We start from the raw sequence: 24,233 nt of genomic DNA on the forward strand, positions 1-24,233 counted from the left end.
GGGGAGGTTCCTGCAGTTCCCATGCACCTCCTCCAGGAAGCTTTTCCTAACACTTTCCTCCACCCCCACCTGCCTTCTAGATTATAAACTCTGAGAATAGAGACCTGGCGGCGCAGCCTTAAGCACTTGCCTCTGATGTCCTCAGCTCCAAGACACCCCAATAAACGAAAACTCAAGTAAAACCACGGTGCTTGCCAGCTGCTCCTAAGCCCCTCCGGAATATAGAGCAACTCTACTCAAAGCATATATGGTTCAGGGATCACCAGCATCACCATCACCTGGGAGCTTGTTAGAAAGAAAATTTCAGGCCTTACTTACCCCAGACCTCCCGAGTGAGAAAGCTGCCTTTCAGTGTGAATGCCAGGTGATTCCCACACATCCTGATGTTTGAGAAGCACGGTTCCAGGCACCCCCACAATACAAGAAAGTTGTCTGGCTCGCTCATTGCTAGATTTCCCAGAGCCTGAAAGAGTGGACCCTCAGGTCTTTGGTCTGAGGAGGGATGGCTGGTTGGCAAAATGCCTCGCAAGCCGGTAGGCCAAGGCCAAATTGTCCTGCAGGGGTGTTGTGTTTGGCTTCCCACATTTGAAAATCTGGATTCGTTTACAGCACTTAAAACTCAAGAGGACTCACATAAAAATTCAGATTTGTGGCTTTTCCAAAAAAAAAAAAAAAAAAAAAAAAGGAAAAAAAAGCAAAACAAAACTAGAGGCTCTGACAACTCCATACCCACATACCTTCCCTGTTTGCCGCTGTTCTCAGCCATCTCCCTCTGCCCATTTCCCTGACTTTCGAAAGTACTGGAGTAGCAACCCTAGAACGGCAAAATACCCAGGTTAGAAGCACTTTCTCTGTGCCCCTTGGCGCCCTATGATGTCTCTGATAGAGCCCAGCAAATATCAGCCATATTATTGTAAGTATATCTTTACCTGCCTCCCAGTAAATGCAGAAGCAATGATGACATCTTTCCTAGCCCGTGTCCCAAACTCCCAGAGCAATGCCTAGTAAAAAAGGGGGGGGGTAACTGAAATGTTTGCTAAATAAAAGGAAGGTTTTTTACTTTTACTCTGGTGGTGTGTAATCTCTTTATTGAAGTTTAAGATATGTAGAAAGCATATATATCATAACTGTACAGCTCAATGAATTTTCACAACTTGAACCCACCCCGCATAAACAACACCAGACTGAGAAAGAGAACACTACCAACACCCCAGAAGTCCCCCTTGTTCCTGTTTTGGGAGTCTCCAAAGTGCCCTCCCCCCCAGTTTGGTGATTTGTTAGGAGACTCACAAGACTCAGCATATAGTCTTACTGACAGCTGGCTATAATTTATTACAGCAAAAGGCTACAAAGCAAAATCAGCAAACAGAAAAAGGTGCATAGCACAAAGCCCAGAGGAAACCAGGTACAAGCTTCCCAGAGCCTTCTCGCAGTATAGACACAAAGAACACTTAATTCCTCCAGCAATGAGTTATGACAGCAAGTGTGAAGTGTTATTTGTCAGGGAAGCTCCTTAGAGGCTCAGTGCCCGGGTTTTATACTGCTGGCCCAATAGGCTGGCCAAGTAGACACCCTCTGCCTGGCACATACCAAAATGTTGGATTCCTGGAAGAAAAGCAGGCATTTAGCATAAACCATACTGTCTGCACAGTTTAGGCACAGTGAGCCATTCTTACTATTTAGGTAATGGTGAGAATCCACTCAAAATCCAATTACCCAGATGCCAGCCAAGGGTCAGCCTTGCAAACAAGGAGAGCAGTCTCAGGCTTACTGTGTTAACTCCCTTCTGTGCTGTCCATCCCCTTGGCCCTTGGCCTTGGCTCATGCTTCTTTGCAGCAAATGTATTATCAGTAGGACCCCATGCAAAAAGATGAGCCCAAACTGCAGTGCTGATCTGTTATGCCTGCCAGGGGTCCCGTTAACCATCAAAGTCTACTTTAGATATAATGTTATATGTCAACTATACCTCAATTAAAAAAAGAACAACAGTCTATCTTAGAAAGCCAAGTGGCTTCCTCCCTAAACTTCTGTATGATTCATTTTTACCTGGCCCCAGGCACCAATTCAGGTACAGCACAGCCGTGGCCAGTAAGTTCAGGCTGATCTGAAGCCTTCCAGGGCTGAGGCAATGTAGTGACAGGGCACAAAGACATTAGTACAGTCCCAGAGGGCACATGGTCCCACTGGAAATGAGTTTTCAATGTTAGGGTACCTCAAGCAAGACATATGTTAGGCAGTGAAGGGTAACAGGGCCCCCAGTGTAAGCCTCTTACCACGGTTCTCCCGCCCTAGGGCTTCCAGTCCAGTCTGGAAGATCCAGCCAGCCCTTGGTATCGGAAGAGCTGCCTGAAGGCAGTCAGTTCCAAACAATTCTACTTGTCTGTGATACAAGTGTCCCCATCTCATGAGTGTGCATTCTGTGTGGAAGTTCAGGGCCCTGGCCCCCTCTGTCGTCAGAGTCAGGGCTGCCTGGTGTGATCACAGGCTCAGCGGTCTGAACTCAAAGCACTCCAGAGCATGGAAAGGTGGCACTGGAGCTTTCCGTGAGGAAGAGGGGAAAGCTTCCAAGATTATAGATGCCCCCCACCATTTCCCCCAGGCTCCCCATGTGCCAGGACTTTGCCTTTTCATTGCTACAAAATCTGTAGGCCCCGCTGTTCAGCAACCCAACGACATTCTTCCAATCCCCTCTTAGTCTCCTCCAGGCTTTTTATCTGCAAAGGCTGTATACAAGAGACACAAATACATTTTTGCAGATAAACATTTTTATCTAACTTAACCAGAAAGACAAATTCAGGCATTGGTCAGGATGTGTTACAGGGGTTGAACTGTGTCCCCTCTGCCATTCCTATGTTGAAGCCTTAACCCCCAGTACCTCTGAACTGTGACTCTATTGGGAGACAGGACTTTCAAAGAGCTGACTGAATTAAAATAGAATCACTAGGGTGGGCCCTCATCCAAACTGACTGGTGTCCTTAGAAGAGAAGATCAGGATACAGACAGCACAGAGGGGTGACTATGTCAGGACACGGTGAGAATCTATAAGCCAAGAGAGAGGGCTTGAAAGAAGTCAAACCCACCAATACCTTGGTCTTGGACTGCAGGCCTCTAGAACTGTGAGAGCACATATTTCTCTAATTTAAGCCCCCCAGTCTGAGGCATTTTGTTCTGGGAGCCCTGGAAGACTAGTGGAGGATGAAAGCTTGAATTTTCAAAAGTTTCCAAATGGGTGTACATCATCTCCCATTCCTTTTATTCAGTGAACAGCCTAGATCAATCCCTCTTGAGACAGCTATATTCAAATAATGAACCTACCTTACTAGGTGTGTATGGGTGTGTGTGTGGGGGTGCAGTAAGGAAATAGAATCAGGCTATCAGCCCACTATGGTTAAGCTGCAACTAGTCTAAAAAGCCGAACACAAGTCAACACCAGTGAGACATCCCTGCCGAGAAGGCCCAGAGTCTGATCTTCAACAGCAGGTGGAGGGGTCACAGTCCCTGTGATGTGCCCTCCCCCAACATTGGCAGGAATCACAAATCAGGATGCAGGTAGCCTCCGCATTCGCGACAAAGAGCTGACCAGCAGCTTGATTGTAGATGGTCCCATCAGAGAATAAGCCTTCTCCTGTGGGCATGTGTATGTGGCCCGACAGTCCGGCCAGCATCCACGATTTAGGTTTTCATAATACATAAGAGAGCTCTACAGAAGGGGTCCTAAACCTTCAACGGTCCCAGGGTCTGAGTCCTATTCATGGAGCCTGCGTCTGCTTCCAGGTCAGCACAGCTCCTGCTGGGGCTGAAACAGCTCACAGAGGCCAGTTTTGAGCTTAGTCACATGCAGACTTCTACAATTAGTGAATCTGGGATTCCAAGAGAGCCAGCTGCTTTTCTTTGGCTTCTTGCAGAAAGTCATACTGCAGTACCAGACAGCCATGGTCCAAGTCCAAGTGACAAGCAAGGCTTCCTTTTCATGTTGTCAGTCTGACCCACTCAAAACCATGTACATCATGCTGGCCTGGCATCAGCCTCTAGGCGTTGGACATTTCACCTAGGGCTCACTGGCAATGCAACTGCTTTTTCAAATTCCAAATGTGCGTTTCCATCCAGAAATTGCTTCTCTTTTCATGTTGTCTCCCCTTCCAGAGGTTCCAACAGACACAAATCATAGCAAAAATCAACAGTTACATGAAAACTTGTTCTGGTTCCAACACTCAAAGAATTTAAACTCCAACACACCCGCCAGAAGCTGTATCTCACCAACACCTTCTTAATTTTTTTTTTTTTTTGCATCTTTCTTTGATTGGGATGATCCCTCTAGCATTTATGAAACTGTGAAGTATGTGACATTTTAAACCAGTTTTATATTTCCAGATACAAGAGCTACAAAATACAAAATCATTTTTAAAAACTTCCCTTTTTTCCTCATTGCAAATTTACTCAAACCCCTAGCAGTAAATTCAGCATCAAGAGAACTGTTAATTACAGGCCTGAAGTGCTAACTCTTTTCTGCAGAGGCAGAAACAACCCCCACAAGATAAGACTTTTTAAGCAATGGAATCAACCAATAATACATTTGAAGGCCACTGAGTACCCACTGCATGTATATTCTATTTATTCCGTTTAGAAATGGACACACACTTAAAAGACAAAGCATTGGGCACCTGGGTGGCTCGGTCAGTTAAGCATCCGACTTCGGCTCAGGTCATCTCACAACTCATGAATTCAAGCCCCGCATCGGGCTCTGTGCTGACAGCTCGGAGACTGGAGCCTGCTTTGGATTCTGTGTCTCCCTGTCTCTCTGCCCCTCCCCCCCCCATACTCTGTCTCTGTCTCTCAAAAATGAATAAACATACAAACAAAGAAAAAAGAAATGACAACGCATTGAAAAAACAGTAATTCCCTTTGATGTTTAGCAACTGTTTTCTTTTTCATATTCCCTTCTAGCTCTTGTCAACACGGAGTTTCCATTGATACAGCTGCAGTGATGCCACATTAATACAATCTATCTGCAGAGCGTCAGTGATACTAACAGTGAGCCCTCACTGAGCACTCTGCATATACCAGGCATGGGGCTAACAGCTTTACGGAGATGATCTCACTGCATCCTCAAAAAGACCTTATTCCCATTTTGAAGATGAGGACATGGGCACTTCCGGATGAGGTTACTGCCCGAGGTCCTGTAGCCAGGGAATTGCAACCCAACTCTTCTGACTCTGGAGTACGCCTCATCCTGCCTCTGGGGGCCTTGTCCGTCTGGCGAGCCGCAAATCCCAGACTCACTTGTTCACTCCCTCCCTCCCTCCCTCCTTACCAACAAGCAATATGATATATTGGTTAAACTGAAGAACTCTGGGTTCAAACCCTTCTCCTTACAAGCTGTGTGACATTGGGCAAGTTACTTAACCTCTCTGTGCCTCTATTTCCATGTCTATAAAATGGGGATACTTAAAGTGCCCATCTTCTAGGATTCTATCTGTGATGTGCCCATCTCCAAAGGTTCTTGTAAAGAGCGTCTATGAGGACAGCACTTGAAACACACCGGGGACATAGTCATGCCAGTTGTTGCTATTATTATTGAAACAAAAAGAACCTGCACCTACTCCCAGGGAGCTCAGAGTCTCCAAGAGGCCTTAGAGTTTCTGAGTCTCAGATTTCCTTATTCTCCCCCTCTGGCCCTACTGCTTTCGCAGGCTCTCGCTGTTCCCATGCGAAGTCAGAAAGTGCACTCAGCAGACGCCGAAGGTTGAGATGAATACAGCTGAAAAGAGGGATGTTGGTAGGGCCCAGAAAGACCATGGCCGAATGTCTAGACCCAAGGTCTGAAAGCCAGAGAGGGTGTGGACTCCATTCTTGTGTCTCTTCTCTTGGACGATTTTCTTATGCATCGACCATATATGTGATGCCCAGCAGACTTAAAGATACAGAACAAGCCATCTCCTCTCCTCGGGGAAGCAGGTCGTCCTGCGCTAACTCTTCTTGCTCCAGGGTCTGGGTCAGAGTGCCTAATGAAAAGTAGGTGTGCCCAACTCACCAGCAAAAACTTCAGGAAAACAAAGAATTAACTGACTGGGCAGCAAGGATGGTCCTCAGCATCAAGTACCTTGGAGGCTCAGGATACTGGGGGACTGCATAAAACATGGATTCTAGCTCAGTCATTAATTAGCTTTGTGACACTAGGAAAGTTGACTTAACCCTTCTGAAGATCAGTTTCCTCCTCTGTATAATGAGTTCTAAAAATCCCTACTTTTTTGACAGGAAGATTAAATGTTTTCTAATAAGTGCCTGGAATCTGGTAAGTGCAAAGCAAGGAAGGGTGATTTCTGTTTCCCATCTCTTCTTTGTGGTGGATTGGTTATAAATGAGCTGATGTTCTTTCTAAATTTAAAAATACGTAAGAATGTTGTACCTTACACTATGAAGGATTTTACTCAAGATTTTTCACTTACTAATAATAGCTGTTACAAACTACCAGTCACTAAGCACTTACCCTGAGCCAGGGCTCCTGCTTTACACGTCTGAGTGCATTTAAATCCTCATAACAACTCCTAGGCATCTTCCCCATTTTATTGATGAGAAGTCCGAGGTTCCACAAGGGGAGATAACTTGCCCAAAGTCACAAGGCTAGTACGCAGCAGGGCTGGGGTTTGATCTTCCTGCCTCCAGTGCCCACTCTTCACCACTGTGACCTGAAAAGGGGCCCCCAGGCCTCCATTGGGGAACTCTGTTTCTTTGGCTTTCTCTCCCCTACTAAGCTATAACATCCCTACAGACAGGATCTGGCTCCGATTGTCTACTGTATCTCCAGGGGCTAGGGCACCGCCGGGCACTCAGCAGTGGCTCAAAAGGTATTTGGTAAATGAGCAAATGAGTGATATAGCATGTGCTCAGGGCCCCGCCTTCCGAGCCCTAAAGGTAGCAAGTGCATATTCTAGAAAAGCACATTAGTGGGGGCTCTAGAAGTGTTTCAGTGATCATGGACTTGGAGAAACTGGTCCAAGCTGGCAGGACACTTTGTTGACAACTTTTTTGAAATAATCAAGCCTTAACACAATGTTTCAACACTGCCAATGTCATTACAGGGGCCTTGCAACTCCATTGAAGCTACCCCCTGGGGATCAGCCAGCTAGCTCTGATCACCCAAGGCAACCATCCAGGTCCATTAATGTCAATTTGTCCTAGAGAATGGCTGAGGGCAAGTCAGAATGTGTCTGGGGCTCCATGTTCTAGACTCTTGTGGGCTCTCACTGGCCACATCAATACACCAAGAAAGACCTACCTAGCCACCAAGATCCCTTCTTTACAGCTGAGAAACTTCCAAGGATGTATTAAATAGAAGTAATGTTTGTCTGATTCACTTCAAGTCTGCCATTACCCACATGGGTCAGTGACTAAGAAAGGAAGCGTGGCCTCAGGCTCTGAGTGAAATGGCCCATGCAGAAGTGACTAATTCTGAAGCCACTGCACATCCCAAACAACCACAGTAACCCTGTGCAACCACATGCACCAGAATCAGTCAACAGAAGGCACACGAGTCAGTCATTCAACCTTGTCCCCTGTACCTGGGATCTTGCAACATAACACTTACCTAGGCTGGGTAGGGACTGAGGGGAGGAGGGGCTCACCCCATTAAGTATGGGCTGGATACCCACAGGCTCACATCTGACTCCTCAGGAGCTCACAGCTAGTGTGGGCTCAGACAAGAACACAAGTACATAACTAGAATTCTACCTAGACCTTGACAAGGGCTCCTCTAACAAGGTGCTATGGGGTCCACAAGGAAGAAGTTCCAGGCAGAGAAGCATCCTCTAAATGGCTCTTTATTATTATTACTTATTTTTTTAAGTTGGCTCCATGCTGGACATGGAAGCCTGAACTCCCAACCCTGAGATCAAGACCTGAGCTGAAGGGTGCCCAGGTGGCTCAGTTGGTTGAGCATCTGACACTTTTTTTTTTTTTAATGTTTATTTATTTTTGAGAGAGAGAGAGAGAAAGACAGAGTATGAATGAGCGATGGGCAGAGAGAGATGTGGAAACAGAATCCAAAGTAGGCTCCAGGCTCTGAGCTGTCAGCACAGAGCCCGACATGGGGTTCGAATCCACGAACCTTGAGATCATGACCTCAGCTGAAGTCAGACACTTAACCGACTGAGCCACCCAGGCGCCCCGAGCGTCTGACTCCAGATTTCAGCTCGGGTTGTGATCTCGTGGTTCATGGGATCAAGTCATGGTGGGTCAGGCTCTGTGCTGGCAGCGCAGAGCCTGCTTGGGATTCTCTCTCTCCTTCTTCCTCTACCCCTCCCCTGCTCATGCTCTCTCCCCCTCAAAATAAATAAATAAACATAAAAAGAAAACAGAGGGGTGCCTGGGTGGCTCAGTCGGTTAAGCATCGACTTTGGCTCAGATCATGATCTTGCAGTTCATGAATTCAAGTCCCACATCGGCTCTGTGCTGACAGCTCAGAGGCTGGAGCCTGCTTCTGATTCTGTGTCTCCCTCTCTCTCTGCCCTTCTCCTGTTCATGCTCTGTCTGTCTCTCTCTCTCTCAAAAATAAACATTAAAAAAAAAAAAAAAGACCTGAGCTGAGATCAAGAGTTGGACGCTTAACCAACTGAGCCACCCAGGTGACCCTAAATGGCTCTTTATCAACACTTCACTTTGGCTAAGCAACATCCTTCCTGTGCCAGGCCCAGGTACAACCAGAGGCATCCCACCCCCAAGACCAAGGGTAATTTGAGATTGGACAGGCAGTAAGAGTAGGCAGATAAACAGAGGGCAGTGAAGACAAGTGGAGAAAAGGAAGAGGCCTGAACTGGACAGCAGGTGATTTTTCCTGCCCAGCATCCATCCATCCCCTCTTCTGGCAACATCACCCCCCACCACAGCCACCCAACACCAACTCTCGGACCATGTGAGGATGTGTCCCTGGTCTAGGCAATCAGTGCATTCCACCTTCCTGGCCACAGTGATTACTTGAGGCTGAATACATCCCAGGTTTGGACCAATGATAGCCAGGTCTAGGGGTTCTGTCGGGGAAAGGGAGCTCTTTCTACCAATAACTGGAGCTACACGGTCACTCGTGAAGCCTGTGAATGAAGCCAGCTCAAAGGAAAGCAGAGTCAAGAACCGAAGAGACAGATCCCTGATGATGCTGTTGTGAGTCTTGGAATATGGCTTGAAGCCTAACCTGGCCCTGGCCTTATCAGCTACATGAGCCAATTAATTTCCCCTGTCCCCTAAGACAACTGGAAAGAGTCCCAGCCGAGGTCTCTCCCATCTGTCTGCTGTTCAGAGAGTATTGTGAAGACAAGGAGACTTTCTTCTCTGGGGTTTTAAAGGTAATTATCTAGTGACAGATTGTCCCTGGGGTGAGAGCCACCATGGAGACAGAATCCAGCTGGCTTTTCCTAGGACACATATGACCACCAACATCCTTTCCAACAGTATCAGTAACGAGTAATTATAGACTCGTTTACTATTTGTAGTAGCTATTATTTGTCTGCCCAGCATCTTGTTTTGGTGATGGGCTCTGCTGTTCCTCAGCCATGGGGGGGATGGAGGAAAGCTCATGACCTACATCAGGTTTATCATAGGGCTGCACACCCTAGGGCAGTGATTAATCCAAGAGGGTATGGGACTTGCCAGAAACCACTGAGGACCTTTCTGTAAGGATTTTCCAAATTAGAACTGGGGGGAAGAAGCCTCTCTCTCAGGGCTAGTAAGCTGAGAGGGTAGAATCTGGAGCAGTCAGCTGCCATGGGCTCCAATGCATGAGAGAACCCGCTTACAGTAGGAGAAAAGGAAGCCAACGCAGACCTGGGAGAGCTTGCTTACTGTTTCCCTGTGTCCAATCTCCCCCTCTCCCTTTTACTGTTAGACTCTCCTTCCTCAGAGTTTTAGCTATGCAGCCAGTGACTAAATTTGCCTCCTCCCTTGTAGCTAAATGTGGTCACGTGACAAGATAGTAGGAACTTGGGTATTTGGTGGTTTCCTGGAGCCCACACCTATCTGCGCTGAACAACCTGACTATCCCCACACTGCTAGGTGAGAGACAGCCACTGTAGTTCGGTGGTCTCTTTGTTACAGCAGCCCAGTCTGTACCTTTACTAACGTACAGGTGAAAAAGAAATAGAAAACAAAGAGCCGTATTGGGTTTCAGTCTCTGGATATAATTATCCCTGCAATGATAATGTTATTACTTGCAGAGTGCTAGGAACGATCTTTAATGTTTACATATAGTACCTCATTTAATCAGAACCAATTCTACGGGGGTGCCATTGTCATCCCCATTGTACAGCTTAGGGTACAGGGCAGAGAGATTAAGTAACTTGCCCAAGATTCACATTACATTGCTTCCGAAGCTAACCTTTTCCATGATCTGTTGTGTAAGCCAATAAAACCCCTTTCTTACTTAAACTGGCTCGGGCTGGATTTCTGTCACTTGCAACAAAGCATTCTATGTGGATTTTTATCTAATCTAGCTTGCAGATTCCTCTATAGAGTGCCAACTATATGGTACAGAATTTTAAGACACTATTTACTGACTGCAAGCAAGACACAGTTCCCATGAAACCTGCTCCCATTTAGCTCTTAAACGACCACTGCAGCTACAAGACAGCAAGGCAAGTTGCAAGGAGACAGTCTTCTCAGGGGGACACTGGGCTTCCTGCCTGGGGCAGCCACTGCTGGATGATTCATCCCATACCCACTCCCAACCCCCTTTCCCTTGCCTGCCTGAAAAAGCAAAATACTTTCTCAGCTTTCTGAACAGTGAGGGCTGGCTGGATGATACAATTTTGGGCAATGAAAGGTTTTACAACAGAGAGGAATTCCAGCATAGTGATGAAAAGTATGGGCTCTACATGCAGACTGCCTTGACTCACCATCCCATCAGATGTACAAATTTGAGCATTTTACTTAACCTCTGTTCCTTGGGGAAGAGTAATGGTACCTACCCCTGGTGGTGGTGAGGACTAAAGAAGTTAATAAATGTGCAGAAGTCAGAAGAGTGCCTGGTACATGGGGGAACATTATGTAAATATTAGTGACTGCCATTTTTATCACCCGTATGTGCCAAAGGTGGAACCGCCTCTAAGGTGTATCATTCCGTAGAAGCAGCAAGGTGCAAAGCTGCACACCTACTATGTGCTCACAGTTGTATAAATACACAGGCTGTGGTATACATACGTATCTGCTGCTGCATGCAGACAGTCTCTGGTAGGACACACCAAAACCTGTTCAGAGTAGTTGCCCCTGGGCAGTAGAATGTGCAATCGGGGTTCTAGACTGGGAAGTTCTACTTCACTGCATGTCCCTTTTCCACTAACTGGATTGGGTTTTTGGAATCTCGTACATGAGTTACTCAAGGCTTTTAAAATCGTGTTGAAGAAGCTTTTTTTTTAAATTTTTTTTTTTTTCAACGTTTTTTATTTATTTTTGGGACAGAGAGAGACAGAGCATGAACGGGGGAGGGGCAGAGAGAGAAGGAGACACAGAATCGGAAACAGGCTCCAGGCTCCGAGCCATCAGCCCAGAGCCTGACGCGGGGCTCGAACTCACGGACCGCGAGATCGTGACCTGGCTGAAGCCGGACGCTTAACCGACTGCGCCACCCAGGCGCCCCAGAAGAAGCTTTTAAAAGATCCCACTTTCTCTTAATTTTCACTGTTCACCCACAAGATGGGCAGTCAAAAAATTATATGTCAATTACATTTCAATGAAGCTGGAAGAAATAAATTGATAAAGAAAATGGACAGTTGCATAAAGTGGTACGCTTCCTTCTGGAGGTATTCAAACACAGGCTGGATGGTAATATGTTAGACATGCCCTGCAGGATTTCACTAGCTAACAAGAGGGTAGTTTAGACAGCAACAAAGCTCTGCCAATTCCAAGATCTGCCTTTATGGTGGCACGAAAGGAGAAGTGAGTTGGGGGAGATGCCAGGAAATGACATCAATCAATCAAAACAAAGTAAAAAACTGCAACCATCACAGACTACTGACATCAAGTAGGACGCACAGCAGATGTGCTCCAAGGGCAAGCCTAGTCTCATCTTACCAGGGCACAGCTGAGTAACATGGCTATGTTGTCAGATAGGCATGGGGGGGTGACTCCTGGGTCAGTCACTTCTTCATTGTATGAACTGGACCAGTTACCTAAGATCTTTGAGTTTTTTTCTCATCTGTAAAATGGGGACAACATCCACCTTACTGGGTTGGTGTGAACCGTAAGCAAACCAGTGAATGTCAAGTCTGTAGCAGGGCACCAGGAGTGCAGTAAAGTGCCCAAGGAACTGAGGTAGCCATCACTGGAGATAGAGAAGGATCACCTTCAAATAATCTTTGAAGTCAATCTTTTAATGCACAAACAAAAAAAAAAGACAAACCAGAAAATAGTTTTATATTGACGTAGTAGAGATCATCACATATAGACACTTTAACCCCACAACCAGATATTAAGTTAGGACAGCTCCTGCTAGATCCTTAATCTTCAAGGCTGAACTATCCTACCCTGTTCAAAGCAGAATCAGAGCATTGAGCAAAGCCAAGCTTCTCAGGCCTTCCCTTCTAAATCCTTTTAGACCAAAGGTCAGAGCAGAACCAAGCAGGATTGTGTTATTACCCAAGAGATGGTAAGAACAGCACTGGTAAATTCATTTACTCCTTGGGACTCTGTGCCCACAGAATGATTTAAGAGGCCCCTGTATATATACATGATCGGGTCCAGGTACAAATAATTTGGTCTTAACTGTGACGTTTATGGCAAATATAGAGTGGGTGAATGGTTCTAGGTTAGAGAACAATTGTCACAAATGCTACGTCTTCAAGGAAATAAGGCATATGTTGCTGCCTCTAAATACTGTTAGCAAAGAGTGACGGCCAGACTAGCCCATCCACGTGGGAGACTCAAACCTGGGTCTTTGCAAAAATAAAACCTGGGTGCTGAGGGCCTCCCCTCTAGTGAAAGCTAAAGGCCCTAGATCAGAATGCTAGAAAGTCTTTTATTCATCACCCTGGGTTAAAAGGACAGTTAAGGTCATTTTGGGAAGGAGAGAAATGCTAACCACCCCTCCCTTGAAGTTTCAGTAGCAAACAGGAATCTGGGCTCTGAAAAGTCACTCTTTTTCCCCCCATGAGCAACTGGGGCAACTGGCCAAATGTGTTAGCTCAGGAAAGCCGAGAGCGATCCATGTGAGCAGCTAAAGGCTGAGAGCAGCACACCAGCTCCATGACCTCCACGCTGGGACAGTGCTGCGCTCGGCGGGCCTATTTCAGCAGGATCCAGTCATCCACGGGACCAAGGGGTGGGAGTGTTGGGAACAGATGATTCTGTGTTCCACAGATAATGGTATGGAGTGACTGTTAATAGATAAGGTTTAAGTACAGCATTTGGACACAATGCCTCCAGGCGTTCTGTTATTAAAGTCTTAAGAGCTTAGAACCTGGAAGGATTGAGAAATTCTAAAGAATTAAACAAAACCAGACAAACAAAAAAAGAGGGTGGAAGATATCAAAGACACTAGAGCTCTTTGTAGATGCTGGCTGGCTCACTTTGTCCCCAAGTTCATCTTAGAGCTCAACCAAATTCAAGACACAAGGCAGAGACGTTAGACCTGTGTCAAGGGCAAAAACTTCTGGTAGTAGCTCTTGGTGACGTCAATCATCAGCTCCTGGGTACATTCTGGGAGTTCCCCTGAAAACAGTCCTGGGGAAAGAAAGACCTGATCAACCAACTGGAGCCGGGGGAGGACAGCAGCTCTGATTTCGTTTAAACCCCTATAGGCCCCTTTTCTTTACTCATGAGCATCTAAATCCAAGTCCTCCATCTTCAATGCTAGCAGAGTAGTTCTACTGACCACATCTCTGAGATAGTATTTGTGTGTGTGTTGGGGGGGGGGGGGGAGACAAAGAATACAATTCCCTGAATGGATAAATAAATTCCAGGTAAAAAAGGTTATTAAGGCATCTCTGACTCCACTGGAGGTTGTTTCAGGATGGATTTGTCCATCCCCTGGATTCTGGTGTGACACCTACTGGGCAAAGCCAAGGTGAACACACTTTGAGGTAAGAAGCTGCTCTGCTGTTCATACAGTGAAACATGCAGTCCCCAAACCTGCTACATACAAGTCGTGGATGGGAGGAGAACAGAAATATCCTATAGAAAGACAAAAAATTGTATTTAAGGATTTCCAGGAAAAGTCACTCCCATATACTATGGGTGGAAGTGTACGTTCATACAACTGTTTTGAAGAGCAATTTTGGAAAATCTAGCAAAACTTTTAAAAGTTCATACCCTGTGACCTGACAATCCAACTTCTAAGAATTTATCCTACAGATAACCTTGCCCAACTGAACAATACGTGTACAAGAATATTAACGCAGCAAAGTTTCTAATACTGAAAAACCAAAGGCAACATCTGATGATCCATTACACCATTACTGATGAGTTACACTGTGGTACATTTATGCAACGAAAAACATATAACCATTAAAAGGAATGAGGGGACTCTCCACATACTGACAAGAAAAGATGCCCAAGATACACTGTTAAGAAGGCAAGTTTCCAAACAGAATAGAGAGTGTGAGTCTGTTTACACAGGTATAAACAGTCTCATACATCTGTATTATGTACACAAGTATATATATATATGCATATGAATACGCATACCTACACATCACACATACAAGAACAAATACATGCACTTGCATATATAGAAAGAGAAAGTAACAGGTACAATGGAAAAAAGGTCTTAAAAATACAAAATTCTCACAGGAACTGTTTACAAATGAACAGCCATGTTAGATTTGCAAGCCTATGTTTGGTCTGCATAGTATTTAATCTTTTTAAAAAGTTAGCCAACATTTAAAAGTCCAGGGATATCACATAAAAATTCAGATTTTTAGCTCCTCATGAAACATCAGAAGATCTCACGTTAGGTTTGTATTCTTAGATAGCTACGACAGGCTATTACTTCAGTCACTTCTGTCTGACTCCTGTAGGCAACTGTGGCCAACATTCTTTCCAGATGGTTTGTCTTTCACTTTGTTCCACTAGTCAGTTTCATGCAGTGGAGCCCTCCAAAAATGTGCCAGTCTTCCTGCAGCCCTATGCCTCTTTATTAAAGATGGAGATTTCCAACAGCAGTATCTAGATAGTTAGCATGTTTGTGAAACTACTGCAAATGAACACGGGAAGCATCTTGTCACAGTGCAGAAAGTACAGGATTCTAAATAAGGGGTCTCAAGTGCTAGTCAAGGCTTTCCCACAAACCAGCTCTGACCCTGTGGACACCCACACCTTTCTATTTCCCCCATCTACGCAATGATCTCTAAGGTCTCAGGCAGCTTGAATCCTCCATCAGAACCTCTAAAACACAGTGCTTATTTGGATTTCAAATACGAAGTGGTGCCTCCCTGCCTCTGCCATTGGTGTCCAAAGACCATAGGTGGTGCTAAGGACCTTGAAAAAGTTAAAAGAGATCAAGATATTTCTCTGGCGGGGCTCCTGGGTGGCTCAGTCAGTTGAGCATCTGACTTCTGCTCAGGTCATGATATCACGGTTTGTGGGTTTGAGCCCCACATCGGGCTTTGCACTGACAGCATAGCCTGCTTTGGATTCTGTCTCCCTCTCTCTCTGCCCCTCCCCTGCTCTCTCTCTGAACAATAAATAAACATTAAAAAAAAAAAAAAAAAAGGATATTTCTCGGGCAATATGCTTCTCACCTCAGAGCAGATACCTGTTTGACAATCAATCTAAAACAACTGTAAGGGCTGTTCTGATCCGCACTTGCTAAGAATGATTAAGCTTTTCCACAATGGGAACCCCATAAGGGAGAATGACTCAGCAGGGCTCTCCTTCCTACTCTGCAAAGGCAAAAGTGCACCAAAGAGCAGAATGGTCAACTTCTTCCCCAAAGAATCTGAGTGGATGATTCTGTACATCTTTGAAACTCACAGTCGATGGTCTGAGTAATGAGTTTTTTAATTGGAAAAACAACTAAACCACTCAGTGGTAGATCTCATATACTGTCAAATCTCTCTCTACATAGCATCATCCATCTGTGAATCTCTGGGGTGCCTCTGTACATGCTGCATGAGTTCAACCATATAAAACAACACAGAAAAGAGACCGTCTTGGACTAGGGGCAGGGGACATGAGGTTTTCTTCTTCCTTCTGTTTTCCAGTGTTTTCCAAGTTTTCTAGGATGAGAGTGTAGGACTTTTGTTTGCTCACATGTTTGGCCACTTGGAACTCTGAGCTCATGAGGGCTTTACCTGAGGGCATTCTGTCAGCCAAGGTCGAGATGGGATATATTTGCTCTTCTCAGGTGTCCTAGTGCTATCATTGGCCTTAGACTGTTTTATGTCAACTTTTCAGGTTGGACATTCCTTGGCAGTGTGGGAAGTACAAACCCCCAGCCAACATGAAGCCATAGTTAGAATTCTGTGGACAGACTTTTCTTTTTCCACCCAGAGCCCAGGCCAAGAGAGACTTGCGTCTTTGTGCCTTTTTCCTGTCTAGTAGCAGGTTTATTCTATATCAACTTTTTATTGAGAGCTCACCCTTCAGGAAGATCTCTCCACCATGCGTGAATGTAAGGCTTTATCTCTGGTCCCCACAGCAGTATCAAACCCTAAACCACTCTATTATGAAGATGCATAAACCTAAACATGCTTATGGTATGGGTGTACTTTCCTCTTTGCTTGAAATTTCCTGGTGAACCCAATTACACATTTAAAAAGATACTGGTTACGTTTTAGATAGCATTTCAAGGGAATCTGTCGCAGGAGCATCTTTTAAATGAGCTAGATCAACATATTGTCAGAGACAGAAGTTGCACCCATTATTTTTCTGACGGAAAAAGAACTTGAGCTTTGAATATCAACACCCAAGCTTACCTGGGCAGCCGGAGAAGACAGTGAATGGCGGCACCACAGTTTCTGGGGGTAAAACTGTGTTGTCAAGAATTTTGCAGCAATCTTTCAATACACACCGGCGCCCCTGAAATGAAAATCTTGTCACTAAGAAACAGATCAGGAAATGGAGTACAAGTTGTCCGATCTGCTGTGTAGAAAGCTATTTTGTATTTTCTCCATTCCTGATATCATACCACAGACAGGGACAATGGCAAGAGGTTTGGCCACAGTTCTCTACTTTGGGTGGCATTTGACAAGCAGGAGGAGGTAGGGGTGTTAGTGTGTGCGAGTGTGAGTGTGTGTGTGCACATGTGTGTGTGTGTGAACTCAGGGAGGGGGTATGCTAGGGACAGTTCAGGTTATCTTAAGCATTATAGACTGAAATTCAGTCTTCCAAGAATTGTACAATTTCCTTTCCTTTTTCTTTTTTTGTCATTTAGTGGACATCTATCATTTTGCTTGTCCAACATTTGTTCCCCTTTCTTCTGGTAACAGAACCTATATTGACCCTTGGTTACCACCCCCTGCCCATCACAGTCCCCTATCCTAACCCCAAACTCCAAGCCTGGCCATGGCAACTGGTTTAGGGAATGAGCCAGATCAGTCTGATGAATCTGAACATCAGGGCTTTTGCTGGGACTACTGGGAAAAGAAGCTCTTTCCAATGGAGTTTCCGAGAATAGGACAGATGCCTGGACCAGCTGTGTTGTTTCCATAAGGGAAAAACCTGCCTGAAAGTCTCCTAGAGGAAAGCGGGAAAGAGAAGGAGACTAATTCTCATGACATCAGTTGAACCCCTGAAGCCATTTTGTGCACAGAATTAGGATCTACTTCTGTACTCTTGGTTCATATCAGCCAATATGTTCATTTTGAAGGTTTCAGCCAAGCCTTATGCTTGACTTTATCCACTGCCTTCACTTTTCAATTCTGCCATAACCCACAGAGTTTTGAGGGCAAGAAATAAGGTCTGGTAGATTCATCCGTTTCATGGGTTAAGGCAAAGGAGAGGCTTCTATATACAGATTAGCATTGTGCCTCAGACTACCTGCAAACTAAATGAAAGTTTTGGTCTTTATTGACTGCATTTACATTACCAGGCCCTATGAGTTCACTTGTGTTTTGGTCAGTTGGTCTGATAAAGCACATTTGGCTGACAATGTGGAATTCTTAACTATCAGGACAATGCTAATGTATCCAGATCTCAGATTTTACCAAAGAATATGAAAGCTATATAAAAAATTTCCCCATTACTAAACACCCAAATTGGACACCTAGGTGGCTCAGTTGGTTGAGCATCTGCTATCAGCTCAGGTTATGATCTGAGTTTGTGCTTTTAAGCCCGGCATCGGGCTTACTGCTGTCAGCACAGAGCCTGCTTCAGAGCTTCTATTCCCCTCTCTTTCTGTCCCTTCCCCACTGTGTGCTCTCTCTCAAATATACACAAAACATTAAAAATAAATAAGTAAGTACCCAAATCATAGGTATTTCCAGGAATTTCCAGGTAGATTGTCACATGAGTTTTTTAAAAAGCTTATACCTCTAAGTCTGAATTTTTTAAGTGACTGCTAAGCTGTCTCTGGCTAGTGGACAATAGCCTTGGCAATACCTGACAATATCTGTAGCTCAGAAACAAGTTGCAGCTGTAGCTCTTCGTTCACTCTTAGAAAGTTCTCTCCCATAATTGCCTCCTATTGGCAATTTCTTTTTTTTTTAATTTATTTATTTTTGAGAAAGAGAGAGTATATACATGCATGCACAAGCAGGGGAGGGGCAAAGAGAGGGAGGGAGAGAGAGAATCCCAAGCAGGCTTCGTGCTGTCAGCATAGAGCCTGACGCAGGGCTCAATCTCACGAACCGTGAGATCATGATCTGAGCTGAAATCGAAAGCTGGATGCTTAACCAAATGAGCCACCCAGGCACCCCTAATGGCAATTTCAAAAATACAGCAGCCAGCCAGCTCCCCTGGTGATTTCCAAATGAACTCAAAGACATCCTACGGCACCTAAGCTCCTAATAATACAGACTAAGCACATGGGGCACTGAGTGAAATGAAACAGAATATGCTGCATCAGACATGCTACACTCACATATAGGGAATCTGCAGACAAAGGGTCCTAGGAAAAGAGCAATGTGAATAAAACTTTGCTCTGTGTATCACCAGCCACCACACCTGCTGTAGTAGGCACCTGCCGAGTCCACTAGCTAGCCATTCTGCTGACTCAGACAAATGATACTTAATCAGCTTTCAGAGCATTCTGGGAAAACTGATCAATTAAATAGCAGCAAAAGTAAAAACGCCAGTACTTCTTAGGCATGAGTGGATTGGCAACAGATGAAGAGGTTAAAAGCTGAAACTACTTCTTTATTCTTTCGTGGTGAACTTTTCAAGGAGGAGTCAAGAACTACGTGTTACCACTATTACAGCTACCTTTATCTCCTTATACAAGTTATTTAGCATCTCTGAGCCTTGGTTTCCTCATCTGTGAAACAGGACATAAAACCAAACCTGCAGGGATGCTCTGAGGATTAGAGATAATAAATGCAAAGCTCACAGTACAATAACGATGCCTGTTAAGATTGCTTGTTAGTCTTTACCTGTAAGCATTCAGGCAGTTCTGATTGACATCTATACCTTCACACATCCAAACAAGAGTTAGAACACCAAATGGGTGCTAGAGGAAGGATCTGTGGGTCATGAGGTCAGCTGGACTCAAAGAATTCCTGCTAGCTCCGAGATTCTAGAATTCTAAAAGAATTTTTCTCTTGAGATTACTTGAGGATTTGTAAAGGCTCAGCAAATAAATACTGCCAATACCCAACAGTGACTATTTCATGAACTGATGTACCAAAAAGTGGCCTAAAAAGCAAAATACAGGACAAGAAGACTAGAATTCCCTAAGCACTGGGAAGAGCATTTGGATCTCAACATTTCAGATATTTTGCTCTGGGGATAAAGGACAGGACTAACGCCTAGGCTACTATGAGGATGTCATCACTTTGCTGCAGAAAATGTCAGAAAAAATCCAGCTGTGGGGTGCCTGGGTGGCTCAGTCAGTTAAGTATCCGACTTTGGCTCAGGTCATGATTTCATGGTTTGTGGGTTTGAGCCCCGAGACAGCACAGAGCCTGCTTGGGATTCTCCCTTTCTCTTTGCTCCTCCCTGATTCACGCTCTCTCTCTCTCTCTCTCTCTCTCTCTCTCTCTCAAAGTAAATAAATAAACTTAAAAAAAGAAAAGAAAGAAAAAAAGAAAAAGAAAAATCTAACCATGGCTTAGAAAACCAACTCTTGTTGGACAGGATGAGTTTCACTATTTTCCCCCTTCAACATCATGTCAAACTAAAGACTCTCTGTCTCTGATACATACAAAGGGACTCCTTTGGAGGAGAATGGTTGGCAAAACAACAACTTCCCTTAATTATGACTAACCAAGTCAGATTTCCACAGTCATGTGGCTCTCCACTACATGGTCCATCTTTGCTTGTGGCTTGTGGAATGTGACTGCATAGTTTCAGGATGTATTTTTTAATTTGTTTATTTATTTATTTTGAGAGAGAGAGAGAGAGACATCATGAGCAGGGGAGGGACACAGAGAAAGAGAGAGGAGAGAGAATCCCAAGTAGGCTCATGCTATCAGCTCAGTTCAATTCACGTGGGAGTCAAACTCATGAACCATGAGATCATGACCTGAGCCAAATCAAGAGTCAGACGCTTAACCGACCGAGCCACCCAGGAACCCCAGATTCAGCAAGTATTCTGATACTTGAGTCTTGTCCAGAGCAGAGGGCTGCCTCTGCATTATTGGGAACAGCCATTTAAAAACATGAAAAGTTCTTGGCTTTCCCAAGAATCTAGAATTTGGGTACAAATTTAAAATATAGGAAACATCTTCCCTAAACCTTAAGGCAGTTCAGCTCCAGTCATTAATATTCTCACCCAGGATGTTCTCCTAAATCCCAACTGAAATCAAGCTCTTCATCTATGAAATACTAAGAAATCCAAATCTGTAAAGCCACGGCTGGATGTAACAAGTGGATGCCAAGGCTCTTATGGACCAGGGTCCTACAGGTTCCACTGAGAAAGGGCCACTTGTACCCTGCACACCCATCACCCTGAGCTACCTGCACTTTGCCTAATGTCATCCCCTTTGACCCACTAGACTGTACATTCCTGGAGGTAAGGCAACAGGTAGGCCATAGAATCGGCATGGCTATTCATGCCGCCTGGGTTCGAATCCCAGCTCTACCACTTAATAGCCCTGTCAAATCCCCTAATATCTAAGGTCTTCAGGCTTCTCACTCACAAATAGGGATAATAATAGTACTATCACCCTTGGATGGTTATGAGGGTCAAATAAGATCATCAAAGGAAAGTTCAACATCATATAGAAGAGGTTTGGTAAAGTTTAGCCGTGATTTTTAATGCCTAAAAAACTCCAAATCCAACAATTCCAGTAGGCCAGAAACTACTTCTACCCTCCTCGGTCACAAAAGTGGAGGCCCACTGATGTGAGGGACGTGAGCTTGAGGGGATGGGAGGACATTTAGCCAGCCAAGACATCATACTCACAATCACACAGTTCTTGCCAACGTGAACGTAAGAGCCAATCTGAGCTGCGTTGACCACACAATCTTCCTCAATAAAGACGTGGTCCCCGATATGTAAAGGAAAAAATGCAACACTAGAGAAGGAAAAGATGAACAAACAAAAAAAAGTCAAGGTGATGTGCTCTTGGTAGAGGTTTATAGAACTACAGACCATATTCTCAACTTTATCGTCTCGTCTTAATAAGACTGCTCCTAGTAAGGAAAGAACTCTCAGGCTAGGGGAATTCTATAATGTTGAAGATGAATGTGATTACTAGCTCAAAATCAGAAATATTAGACCAGGCAGTGTGCAAAGAAACAGCAAGGCAGAAGGAGCAAGACCTTCCAAGCTAAAAGTGCTGGCACCAAATGAATGAATGTTTTGCTCATTCCTGCCTCCTTGAAAATGCTCATAGGTCACATTTTCAGTAATCTGCTCTACAGGGCTTCAAGGAACTGATATCAGGTTTTGAGGATGTATTTTCTAGCATTCAGCATTCCAAACATTTGTATATTCACTGATTTTCCTGAATGCCTACTATATGCCAGACTCTACGCTAGGGAACTGGAGATATAATAGCAAGCAAAAGGTACATAACCCTGCCCACGAGGAGCTTGCAATCAAGAGAAGAGAGATTAAATAAATGATTATCTAAGTAATTAATTACAACTGTGATTAGTGCTACAGACGAAAAGCACCAAGATACGAGAGTATACAATGAGAGTATGTAACTACCTAAATTGGTAGTTTGGTAAAAGTTTAACTGAAAGTGATACGTAAGCCAAGACTTGAAGGATGAGTAGCAGTCAGGAGGCTTTCTCCAGACTACTGACCTCATTCCCATTCTCTAGGATTCCTCAAATGTCATGGACAGGGGTTCTAGGATCGCATTTACAGGTAACTTCAATACATTGGGATATAAAATATTTGGACTGGAACTAAAATAAAGTAGTTGGATGCTCACTGGCTCTTTCTAGTCCTGCGTTCTATTTTGTCAGGAATATTTTATTGGAGACGGTATCTGTCCTCTGAGGACGTATAATTTATTTAAATCTTCCTTAATCCATTCGTATTTTTGATCTGCACCCCTTGTGTGACAATGAATTCCTTGATCTCATCACAGTCTACAGCAGAACCGTCATTTAATTTTAAATTAAAAATTCCAGGGACGCCTGGGTGGCTCAGTCAGTTAAGTGTCCAACTCTTGATCTCAGCTCAGGTCATGATCTCAGGGTTTGTGAGTTTGAGCCCTGTGTCGGGCTCTGCAGTGACAGTGCAGAGCCTGCTTGGGATTCTCTCCCTCTCTCTCTGCCCCACTCCCACTCATGTTTTCTCTCTCTCTCAAAATATATAAACTTAAAAATTAATTAATTAATTAAAATTCCAAACCTGATATTCTTATCTGGTTCTATTTTCTATTATCTAGTTCTGGTATTGAGATATGTGGGACGGGAGTGGGGAGAATCCACACACACTCTCTCTCTCTCTTTTTTTTCATGTTTTTTATTTTGAGAGAGAGAGAGACAACACACACAAGCAGGGGAGGGGCAGAGAGAGGAGAGAGAGAATCCCAAGCAGGTTCCATGCTCAGCACAGAGCCTGACATGAGGCTTGATCTCATGAATTGTGAGATCATGACCTGAGCCAAAATCAAGAGTTGGAAGCCCAACTGACTGAGCCATCCAGGCGCCCCCAAACTCACTTACTATTCATGTGTTGCTAGTTACACTTTTGTACTTATGTATTTCTCATGTGGACTATTCTCATTTATATATCCTTCCAATTCACTAATAAACCCCATGTTTATTATTTATTCTCGGTGCTTTCCTGGGACCATATCCAGCCCAGTAATGCCATTATCAGAAGGGAAAGTCAACAACTCCAACAGAGTACCTGTCACAGTATGGAATCACAAAAGGCTACCAAGAGGTTTTCTAGTTTTCCCCCAATTGCCTTCTGAGCTAATGAGCAAATGTTTTCATGTGAATGACTTACAGACTCCCTGCTCTAATTCCTGTATGTAATGGAAAGTCTGGAGTCTGACCTCATTCTGAGGAATGCAGGATCATTTCTGCATGTTCCTAGGTATTACAGTCTCAGTTGGTTGCTCTGTTCTCTGTTCCTCCCTAACCATGTACATAGCCCTATGACAGGAGCGTGACATTATGCAGTGGCTATCACATTACACTATCATATTTTATAGTAGCCATCTATTTATGTAATTGTTTCTCCCACTAGGTTTTGAGAACTTTGAGGCAGGAATGCAATTTCACCCATCTTTACGTACCCAGCTTGTATTCTACTGACTGACATAAAAAAAGCTCAGTAAATGCTTGCTGACTTACTCAATAACATGCAGACGGTGCCACAGGTAGAAGCCAGGAGGGAAAAGAGGGAGAGGCAAAAACAAAAAACAAATAAACCAAAGCCCAAAACCAGCACATTAGGCATAGTGGACAGTTTTCCTGCCCTGTCCATGTCCTTTCTTGGGCAATCTTTATTCTTGGGCCCACAGTGGGCCTGACCTGACCCTGCCCTCCAGGTCACAACTGTTAAGACAGGGGTGGAGCACTCAACTCAAGCTGAGCCAATCAGATTTCCTCTCCCAAGATTTTGGAAATAAGACCTAAAATCCTTGGTCGGTATCCACTGAAGCTTAAATGGAGAATAGATATAAGTTAGGGGCTGAGGCAGCAAGGTTGGCTTCGTGAGAAATGGGGGAAGACAAAGCCA

General features: G+C 44.5%; 1 protein-coding gene across 2 annotated transcripts in view; it reads right to left on the reverse strand.

Moving 5' to 3' along the window:
* Positions 1-755: 755 nt before the first annotated feature.
* DCTN5 (dynactin subunit 5) overlaps positions 756-24,233 on the reverse strand; it is a 30,438-nt gene continuing 6,960 nt past the window's right edge. The window contains exons 4-6 of one of the 2 annotated variants that reach the window (XM_007084093.3): positions 21,483-21,594; positions 16,897-16,999; positions 756-4,137 (exon numbers count right to left, since the gene is read on the reverse strand). In XM_007084093.3, the coding sequence (XP_007084155.1) occupies positions 4,124-4,137; positions 16,897-16,999; positions 21,483-21,594 (229 nt within the window). In that variant the 3' untranslated portion in view covers positions 756-4,123. Of the gene's footprint in view, positions 4,138-12,335; positions 13,703-16,896; positions 17,000-21,482; positions 21,595-24,233 lie in introns of those variants that run through there. The other variant, XM_007084092.2, reaches the window with a different exon arrangement.

Source organism: Panthera tigris, chromosome E3 (assembly GCF_018350195.1).
Source record: "Panthera tigris isolate Pti1 chromosome E3, P.tigris_Pti1_mat1.1, whole genome shotgun sequence".
In the NCBI taxonomy this organism is placed as follows: domain Eukaryota; kingdom Metazoa; phylum Chordata; class Mammalia; order Carnivora; family Felidae; genus Panthera; species Panthera tigris.